At 29.0% G+C, this 11,238-nt stretch overlaps 1 protein-coding gene across 1 annotated transcript; it reads right to left on the minus strand.

Moving 5' to 3' along the window:
• Positions 1 to 130: 130 nt before the first annotated feature.
• On the minus strand, positions 131 to 6,977 carry ERA1 (Prenyltransferase family protein). Its single transcript, XM_020347657.3, has 14 exons — positions 6,789 to 6,977; positions 6,617 to 6,703; positions 6,427 to 6,532; positions 5,188 to 5,223; positions 4,568 to 4,650; positions 4,390 to 4,443; positions 3,923 to 3,974; positions 3,535 to 3,599; positions 2,636 to 2,692; positions 2,454 to 2,526; positions 2,240 to 2,326; positions 2,010 to 2,166; positions 1,795 to 1,919; positions 131 to 758 (listed from the first exon to the last, which is right to left on the minus strand). The coding sequence occupies exons 1-14, from the start codon at positions 6,944 to 6,946 to the stop codon at positions 519 to 521; spliced, it is 1,380 nt and encodes a 459-aa protein (XP_020203246.2). The 5' UTR covers positions 6,947 to 6,977; the 3' UTR covers positions 131 to 518.
• Between the last annotated feature and the right edge of the window lie 4,261 nt (positions 6,978 to 11,238).

Consider the following 11,238-nt stretch of genomic DNA (forward strand, 5'->3'; position numbering starts at 1 on the left):
CTCATCAGATTTAACGAAGGATCAGAAAAGATGTTAAATTTATTTTAATTTTATATATTTTTATGCACACTCTTATCTGCATCAATTCCTAAATAGCAAGGTTATCAGAGGAAAAAAACAAATAAATAAATAAGAGAAAAGTATCAGCATAGGAAATTATAACATAGCACGAATCCATTACACGTACACAGACCCAATCAATCTACATATAAACAACCAAAAATTTTAATTTAAAAGAGCTAACAAAACTCGATTACTGATTACTTGAAGATCGGTCAAGATCATTATGACCCTGGACCATGTAATGATTTCTCTGCATACAAACGACACAACAGACATCAAGTTCTGTTTAACGGAACCTACATATCAATATCAAATTATCAATAATACTAGAAACCCGTAGACAAAACCCGAGCAATCCAATGCTGTTTTACATTTATATGCAATGTTCAAATGAATTCATTTTACATCATAAGGATAAAGCTGTTGGTACTTGGTAGCTAAATCCAGATCAGTTGTCACGACTCAGCAAAGAAGAATTCATGAGCTTCGCGATATCGTTCCAATACAAGATTATAGAGGGGATGGATAGGTTCTAAGAGATTAGAATAGGGGCCCAATACTAGGTTTGGCAGCGGTGGAGAATCTGGGTGCTTTGACCAGCTATACTGGCACAATGAGAGTCCACTTAAACAGTAACATGTGTGATAGTGATCTCTACGTTTACCCGGTTTGTCTCTCAATCCACCCTCTTGCTCCTGCATCAACCAAAATAATAATGCAAATTTCAACAAATCGGAGCTAGCAATGAAAGTGCATAGATAGAATTGGTTAAAGGTATACTGGAAAGGTTAAACTTGGATTTTCAATTGTCCGAAAGTGAAGTCGACTAATTCAACGCCTTTTGGTTTTAGCGAAGAGTTAAATGATTAACTAACATTTTGATTGTGTCATGGTTTTAGCAAAGAGTTAAATGATTAACTAACATTTTGATTGTGTCAAAGTTCACACAGAAATTTAAAATCTCTTATTGCCATTCATCTGTATGTTTAAGTAAGAAACAGAGCAGAAATAAAGATTGTTTCACACACACACATTTTAGCGAAGAGTTAAATGATTAACTAACATTTTGATTGTGTCAAAGTTCACACAGAAATTTAAAATCTCTTATTGCCATTCATCTGTATGTTTAAGTAAGAAACAGAGCAGAAATAAAGATTGTTTCACACACACACATTTTAGCGAAGAGTTAAATGATTAACCAACATTTTGATTGTGTCAAAGTTCACACAGAAATTTAAAATCTCTTATTGCCATTCATCTGTATGTTTAAATAAGAAACAGAGCAGAAATAAAGATTGTCAAACACACACAAATACTCAAACTTCCTTTATATCAAACACACGCGCACACACAAATACTCAAACTTCCTTTATATCAAACACACACACACACACAAAAATACTCAAACTTCCTTTATATCAAACACATCTCACTTTTTAACACACAAAAATACTCAAACTTCCTTCCTCTTCCCTTATATCAAAAACATCTCACTTTTTAACACAAAAATACTCAAACTTCCTTTCTCTTCCCTTATATCAAACACATCTCACTTTTTAACATCTCTCTACTTCTTCACACTTCTCTTCTCTTCTTATCCACATCCGTCTTCCCAAACACAGCCCAAGTGTTCAGATTATTGGACAAATGCAATCATATAAAGCTGAATTTTCATTTCAAGCTTTCAAAGAATCAACAAGATATCTTAAGAGAGAAATTAGAAATACAGACCTGTGCACATAAGAGAATGTATTGCTGTAAAGCAATGGTGTGGAAAAGTGGTTCTTGTGCTCTCCACTCATTGATAAAGTTATAACCAATATTTTTAAAATCAGATGAACAGGATTCACTAGTGCCTGCAAGAAATTAGAATTTTAAAAAGTATTAATATAAAGAGAAAACTTATGGTTGAAAATTTTCAAACATGTACTTTAAAGTTGATATACCTTCATGCCTACCATCATGGCAAGTTGCATGACTAGAGGTTCCATCCAAAATTCCTTTTTCTTCAGATACATCGGATATTTTAAAAATCTGTGAGGTCCCTTCCATTTGTTTGTTGATAATAGGATATAATCTTTGCAATAGGGCAACAGCTCCTCCCTGATTACTTTCAAGTTTCAATCCAACTATATCACAAAGAAGATTGATGAAGAAAATGTAAAATTTCAATCACCTGCCAAAAGGAATAGCATCCATCCACCAATTTATTTGTTCTCCCCTGAAATCCACATTCCTTGCCTTGCCTGTATACCACCCAGTCCTAATGCAAAGCCTCAGATAATTAAATCATTCATATAACTTCAAGTGTGGTTTTGTAGTCGCCCACACTTGTAACAAAAGTTTGTATGAATAATTTGAAGCCAATGGGAAAGAAACAATTCTCTTACAACTAATCGAGGCAGATCCAAGCGATTAACCTCGCCAATCAGAATCATTGCAGCTAATCCACAAAAGGTGTACCTGATAAAATAATAGTCAAAAATAAGAATGCTTCTCATACCTCCCTTTGTTTTTAATGCCACCTATCTTGGTGAAGAGGTATAATAACAGGGAGTATGATGATACATACCCACCATGAGCCTCAGAACCAGGCTCGCCTCCAATGCCACCCTCATATGTTTGACAGCTGCAGAGAAGCACCAGATTATAAAACATTTAACACATAATAACTTCACAACAAGTAATTTTGGAGAATGTATACAAGTGCCCATAAGAGTTAAGACACTTAAAAAGATTTTATGTATAGGTGTTACTGGTGCACTCCTACTATGATTTCAAATAAAAAAACAACTATATTTTGATGTCTTAAACAGAACCCTTAAGGAACTCAATTATTTCATTTAGTTGACCATTGAACTAATGTTAACACCAAAAAATCCCATGTTGTGTAAAGCCATCAAATAGCTGGAAGCATGGAACCATAATTAGCCATCTAAAACAATTACTAATATAAAAACTGCAAAAGGCATTTTAGAGCACCAAAAAAATGCAGAGAATAAGTACCTTGGCATAACATACCACCATCATCATTGAGACTACTGGGACTTTCAAATTTCAAATAATAATCCCATTTAAGGCAAGAAACGGTTAATGAAGGAATCATAAAATAGTTTTCTTTAATGCCAAAACCCATTTAGAGACCAAGAAAATGAAAATAAAAAATAGAGAAAATCCAGTAATAACATTGTGGCTAATGCAGCTTTAAATTACCAGTGGCTGTATTTAAAGGTCATATGTGACACCACACATACTAACTGAAGAGATAACAAAACAGCTTGCTTTAATGCCAGCATGTTTTGAATGCTTGGAAATTGATCTTAAGGAACACCAATCAACAATCTACACATTAGAACCAAATATAGTGAATTTTAAGTTGTATGAAGTTTCTATTCTAAACATTGCTTTCCAAGCTAGAAACACAGTCAGATTTACTACCAAAGATTAAAGTTATTGCTTCTTGAAACTAACCTTAAAATGTAGTCTCCAACATTCTGCATCAGCTCATCATCCAAAATGTTCAAAACACTTGCAACCTGGTTCGAACAAGATTCTCTACATTATACAATAGATACCATTTTATACCAGCCATAGCATTTACAAACCTCTCTCCCACAACTAAGTTACAAAGATAACAGATGTCATGATGACGGTAAAAAGGTCTCATGTAGCCAACATCATTTTTAACACCCTGTCATTCTTATTTCATAATATTCTATCTAAATTCTAAGCCATGTCTAAAAAAGACCAATCTAGTAAGAATTATTATGCATGATGCTAATACACAAAGTAAAATATCTAATCATTCACACATGCAGACATAAGCATGTGTGAAATAAAGACAGAGATGCCAACTTACAGAAATGGCAGTGTAGCAAGCTCGAACATCAATTTCTCCTTCATCATGCATCCTGAATAAAGTATTTAATGATTGAAAAGGAGAAAAAAAATGGATTAGAAAAAATAGTTTTCCAAATCAATTCTGCATGTGTCAACATTACAACAAAGAGAGTAATTCACATTAAGAAATGCTTTTAAAGCAGCACTTGAAGTCACACTCTTCAGACTTCTGTATGGTAGCAGATTAATTTCTGTAAAACTAGCTCCACAAACACAAGAAAATCAAAATCAGTCACCGTTCATAGGTGTGAATGGTGTGTGTAAGCAGTGTGCAAATAGGTGGACTTCTAAGCATTACCACAACAAAGTTATCCATCATTTATAAAAATTTAGTGAATATCTATCAGATACAATAAAAAATGGATACACAATCGATATAATTACTTATCGTTAATTGAAGTAGCAGAGATGTATAAGATATCAAACCTGAATCCACCATTAGGTTGTTTCATCCGCCGCAGAAACCCATACAATTTATCTCTGAGAATAATAAGTTCAATGTATCAAACCAATCAATTCCACCCGAATGAAGACTAACTCTACCAAATAAATAATGCAACATAATATCATAAAAATATTTGCTTTGGGTGCATAAACTGACCACCTATTAATTGATGCCAGGGATTTCTGACCACCCAAAGTAATAAGTGTATTAACGGCAGCATAAGTTGTGGCAATATGAGGCATCTGTAGAGAACATTCAAGAATATTAATCATTAATTCATTATGCATCTCAAACACTCAGAATGCAAATGAAAGACAGCAACTTGTATTTTTAGAAGTTTTGTTATCCTTCCAAGACTACAGTTACAGCAGAAATAAAGTGGCCATCAAAAATATAAAGCATATATGTCACACACACATAAAACTATTACACAAGAAATCAACCAACAAACAACATAATAAAATAAATACAAGCCTAGACATATTCCACTGTTTTTGTTTTAACTCAAACAGTACAACATAACCTCCTTTTGGTATATTCTCTTTAGTCTTTGTAAAAGCAGCAGTTATATATTATACTTAATTATAGAAGCATATTTTATTTCAAAACAAACCCCAGTATTAATTAGTCTTCTATTCATATACATTAGAGTTGGCACATGGCAGCAAGAGACAATAAAGTGAAGTCTTAGAGAGGGAGAGAAGAAGGTAAGAATCAAATTCAATAAAACCATATCTTAGCAATCAGGTAAAAATCAGCAAAAGATAATAGTTGCTTGCCTGGCCTGGTCCCCCGGCATATCCACCATTTGGATCCTATTGGTATACAAAGAAGAAATTTATGAGGGGATAGAAATCATATAAAAAAAAAAATGTGGCTGGTAAAGAAATCCAGTATTAAATCAAAAGATTATGAAAAATCATAACTAGAAGATCAGCTAGTCCATGTGGGCATGAAATGAAACAAAACAAAACTAAAACAGGCTTGACTTACTAAATATGGTATACGGTATAGTGCATAATTGCAACTTTTGAGCCATAAGCATACATATGATATATCCATTATCCAACGTAAGCAAGCAATGAAATAGGTAGACAATAGGAGAGGAAACATGGCAATAACAAGTAATATAAATTGCATACTTCAAGCACAACTATCTAGTTCCAATATCAAGGTTTATATTTCCAGGAAATGAATACTGAAATTCCATTGTAAATTTGTAATTATTAGCAAAAAGGTTATAACTGAAAAATGAAAACAAAGAATAAACCAAACGCCAGCCCAATTTTTATGTCACTGATATACTCCTTTATTATATAAAAAATAGATTACACAATTTGAATAGTGAAACTTTCACTCTCTCCACTCTTTCAATTAACATTCTTAAAATTCTCTCCTGTTTGCGCTTTGGAGATGCATCTCTCACACTAATCCTACAACTAACTTATTGTACCAACCGCTCAAGTGATTATCAAACTACCTATGAATATCCAATTCTACAAACTTCACGTTTAAGATATTCAATCCTCGACGTAAAACAAGTGTGTTGGAAATCCCAAATTAACTAGTGACGAGGCCAAAATATAGTATATATATGAGGAGTGCAAACAACCCTCACCTTACAAGCTGATTTTGTAAGATTAAATTAGGTTCAATCTCACACTATTAAAATAGTATCAAGGCCTATCATAGCTATTGTCGTTCTTTCTCTAACATTTCAAACTATCCTTAAGCTACTCCTCGTTCCTCTTTATCTATATACTTGATATTCTTTACCATCTATTTCTTTTAACTTATCAAGGTATGTCTGTCCCTAAATTGAATTTCAATATTCTTTTTAAAGAAATTGACACCGGTTAAAAAAATAAAACAAGCAACACAATTCATCTCTAACGCGCTTCAACGAACACACTTTCGCTATTTGCTGAAATTTTAACATACTTTCTCTACTCGCTGAAATTTTATCTTTTAAATAACACAATGCAAGGGGAATTAGAATTAGAATGAGAATCAAAAACCTGGCAACGGTTAAGAAAATCGATAGCGTTATCTTCGAGTTCGTCATCGACGGATTCTCCCAACAAAGCAATGGAGTGGAAGATCCAGTAGCAGAGCCAAGGCCGACTGCATAACAATAACATTTAACTGAATCCAAAAACAATAACAGAGATTTCGATTCGAATCACAGAGAGAGAGAGAGAGAGTTACTTAGAGTCCAAAACGGAAAATGAGGAACTGAGATGGCGGAGGCCTTTGGAGAGAAACTCCATGTGATTATCGCGTTGAAGCTCCAACCTGCGAAGACAAGAGAAGAAAAACGTTGAGAAAACGAAAGAGGAAAGAATGAAGTGACGTTGGTTTCAGTGGCTGAGTAACTTACATGAGGGTTTTGGCGTTGGGAGGAATGGTTGCGAAGAGTTGGTAAATCTGAAACACCTGCGATTCTACCATCCACTGGTCCCGCTGCGTCACCGTCGGACACGGCGGCGCTGCCTCCGCCGCCGACGGATTCGTCTCTCCCTCGCTCTCTCTACTCATTGTGTCGCCGGAAACTGCGAGAAACAACGCGACGCAAGCTCCTTCTTTTTGCTTTTCTCCTCTTGGGCTCTTAGGCCCGTAACAGGTTAAAAAAACAAGTTTTTTTTTCTAATTCTTGTAAAATAGAATTTTTTTTTATTTATTATAATTATCTCTATTAATTTCTACTAATATTTTTAATCTCTATAATTTAACATATATTTTTTAGTTTTATATTTATCTTTTTAATTATTTTTTATTTTTAATATTTTTTTATAACATCATTTTTGTGTTAATGTAATAAAAAATTTAATTTTATGTAGGTAAAAAAAGTGTTTTAATAATGAATGTCATAGGTGAAAATAAAAAAGAGACACAAAATATATATGATCAACAAATAAATTTGACATTAGATACATGAAATTTGTATTAATACTTTTATTAAGTTAAAAAAAAGTGTTAAAAAATTAATGAAAATTAAAAGGATTAAGAAATTGTAAACATAAAAATTAAAAAAAATATATCTTAAATTATAAGACTAAAAATAATTAAAAAAGATTAAAAATATATAATATCTATTTTAAATTATAACAACTTAAAAAATAAAATAAGTGAAATTATAAAAACTAAACAAAATATTTTAATCTAAAAAAATTGACTATGAAAATGAAAATAACTCGATTATGAAAAATTAACGATACTTGTAATTAATAGACTTTATTATAATTAATTATTTAAAAATAATTATAAAAATAAGTGAATATTAATCATAATTATTTTTTATAATCCGTTATTATTTAGTATAACCGATTTTCATTTTTAAAATCTAGTTATAATCAAAACCAATTTTGAATTGAAAAAAATAGCCTCTAAAATCAATTCACGGAACGAATTTTATTTTACGAAATTAAAATTTATAATTAATAAATATTTTTTAATATATGAATTATATTATTATTTATAATAATAATAATAAATATTTTTATATACTATGATAAGGAGTTATTTTTAATTATTGATAATTTGTTTTAAAAAATTAAAATTTAATTTCGAAATAAAAAATGATATATTAAAAAATTTAGAGTTTAAATGAAAATTTTCAAAAATGTTATTGTTGATTGAAAATAGTTAAAAATATTTTTATTAAAAAAGTATAAAAATATTTTTGTTCAAAATAATTATTTTAATTTATATAATGAGGATTATTAGAGTATAAAATTAGTTATAAAACTGTATTCAATATATAATTACTTTTTATTTTCTGAATTTTTGAAACCGATTTTAACTATAATCAATTATTTAAAAATTATAACTGGGTTTGATAAATCAAAACTCGTTATGTAAAACCGGTTATAAATAATTATTAACCATTTTTATAAATAATTATTAAATGATTATGATTAAGTTATTTAAATTAACTCATTTCATAGGGTAATAAAGACTAGGTGTGGTTTTTTGCTCCTAAAACATTTCCGGCAGAGATTGCTTAAATTTATGCACGGAAATTTTTATAAGTAATTTTGTTAAAATTTAAATAACTCATAAAATAGAAAAAAATTAATATAACATGATGTGACATAGACAATCTCCGCTAGAGATGCTCTTAAACCAAACATAGTACCCCATCTCAGTATCCTAAACTTCTTCTCCATCCTCCCTCCTCTTTCTTCGCTTCCATGAAATTCTCATGAAATTCTCTTACACCAAACAGTTTATGGTTTAATTTAGTTTCAATTCCAACGAAATCTATTTGGAAATCACGCCAAAAGTAAAAGCAATAAATAGTTACTTAAATTTATTTTATCTTTTACCAATATTTTGAAGGTTATAATTGATTATAAGAGATATTCAAACAAAGTGCGATTTATTTTATATTTTAGACTTTTTTCTTCACATTTTGAATGTATTTTTTTTTCATGATAAAAGTATTTTTAATGAGAATTGTTTATGAGATATCTGATAATAAAATATTATTTTAATATATCATATGTTTTTTTCTCTTAAAGTTAAATAAATTTACTTATATAACAATTCTTCTTTTGTGAGTAGTTTAATATTTGTTTTTTTTTTTTTACACAAATAATAGATAGGAGATGACATCCATAAAAATCCATGGTTGTAGTACGAGACAAAGAGTTAATAATATGTTGAAATTCTCAAATTGAGCATTATTATCTATTTAGTAATTAGTTGAAATATAACAATTCTCAATTTGACTCAGAACTTTAATCGTCAAATTGAGAGTTTACAAAAATTCATAAGAGGTTTAATTTTTGGCATTAAGGGATCTCTTTGAGTAGATATGTCCATCAAAGTAAAATTATACTTGCAAAAAATGTAACATTTGTGTGTATACATATAAGAAAGATAATACGAAATATTAATGAGAAAGAAAATACTTATATAAGTTAAGCAATTATTGCATTAGAGTGAAAACTTGGATGATAGCTTAAAATTGAGATGAGATGATGTGTCCACTTAAAGAAATAAAATGAGTTGTTTATTTGAATTTTGAAGAACCATATATGAGATGCTCCATGCTTATAATTTTCACATCTTAAATATATTTGGTAAGATATTTCATAAATTTATGTTTTATTGTCCATCATATAAATTAGTTTAACTGAAATAAGCTTATTTAGGAAGATAAATGAAAACTAATTAAAATGTTCTAAAATTTACAAGTTTTAGTTATTTTCTCTTCTTTTATTATCATTAATTTATTTAAAATATTTTTTTACTTTATTAATTTAGACACTATTTTACATATATATTTTTTCATTTTTATTATCAAATAAACATTATTTTAATTAATATGTTTTTTGAATCCCGAGACTGTGACAGTTGTCTCGAGTCTTAAATGGTAGAATAAGTTGAAATTGTTTCCATGTACTTCACTTTTGTTTGGTAAAGATGAGAAATATTATAAAAATGACTGCAATGAGAATTGAATCTAGGTACTCATACTTCTAACTATCCACTTTCTAACTACTAGGCTAACCTTAATGATTATATGTACTCTACTTTTTAAATAAGACTATGAACATAATCGACTAAACATCTAAAAAAATTGAAGAGAAAAAAAAGATTTTTTTTATAAATTAAAATTAACTTATACATAAATTTAAAATAAAATTTTAAAAAGTTAATACAGGAGAATTTTTAGAAGATAATTTATATATAAATTAATTTTAAATTATAAATAAATTTATTTCATTTTCTTTTTAGAAAGTATTTATGAAAAAAAAATTTAACTAAATACCCTATGTATTATTTTATTTGTTTCCTTTCACAGGTTAGATATATCAGCATAAATTTAATTTTAGGATTGAACCATGAGGGGTCCATCAATAGCTAGTCACTATTAGCTTATTATAAATCAAATAATATCTCTTATTATTAATTCACTGAGTTTTTGACTAATCGAGCTAAATTAATATCTCTTATTTTACATAAAAATAATATATTAAAAATAAAGTTAAAGATAGCTAGCGTTAAAGTCTTAGGCTAACTTACAAAAAACAATTATTTGATAATATAGTAATCGATGATTTGACTCTAATGACCCGTATTATCATTATTTAAGTTGAAAATTACCTTTGACAAATAATGAAATAGTTTTTTTTTATAATTAAACTTGATATTAGGAACCGGATAAGATCGTGACGAATGAGTGCTTAAGAAGTTGAATTAAGCCAAATAAATAAGCAAAGTAAAAACAATTGTTATATTATACTTTTGTACTTTTATCATATCTTTAATATTCATCATTTTTTTTTCTTTATTAGATTTATGTTGATATCAAATTAATTTAATCTTTTAAATAATAATTATTTTTAATTTGAAGACATAATTTTAATTTTTTTTTACCAATTTAAGATGTTATCTCAATAACAACTATGGAAGTTTGATATTCAAATAAAAAAGATTATAAGTGTAGTAAAAAATAACTAAGTGAAAAGTAATTTACACCGACAATCATAAGAGAGTTTAATATTAGATTTCTTAATTTTTTCAATTTATTATTAGACTTATTTCCACACAATCTTTTTTATCATGATGATAATTTTTTTTTTCAAATATCAATTGGACTCAATAATTTAGCTACAAGTAAAATTTTGATATAAATTTTATGTTTTTATGAATGAAAAAAAAAAAAGAATTTATCTTTAAAAATTAAAAAGTGAAAAAAAAGTGTCACCTAAAAATTGAAAGGCACACGTGAAGAAAATGAAAAGGCATGGGTCGTAGGGACAAAGAGTATTAAAAAGGCTGCTAGTGTTAGTGTTGGTTCATCCCTTCCCTAGTTGCCT

The sequence above is a fragment of the Cajanus cajan genome, chromosome 2 (assembly GCF_000230855.2).
Source record: "Cajanus cajan strain Asha chromosome 2, NIPB_CcT2T_4, whole genome shotgun sequence".
Classification (NCBI taxonomy): Eukaryota; Viridiplantae; Streptophyta; class Magnoliopsida; order Fabales; family Fabaceae; genus Cajanus; species Cajanus cajan.

Coding starts and splice junctions, on each gene's coding strand:
- ERA1 (XM_020347657.3), bottom strand. CDS start 6,946: ATGAGTAGAGAGAGCGAGGGAGAGACGAATCCGTCGGCGGCGGAGGCA. Junction 3,975..4,389: donor CAACCTAATGGTGGATTCAG/GTTTGATATCTT, acceptor TACTTTATTCAG/GATGCATGATGAAGGAGAAA. Junction 2,693..3,534: donor GTTGGAGACTACATTTTAAG/GTTAGTTTCAAG, acceptor GCTTCTCTGCAG/CTGTCAAACATATGAGGGTG.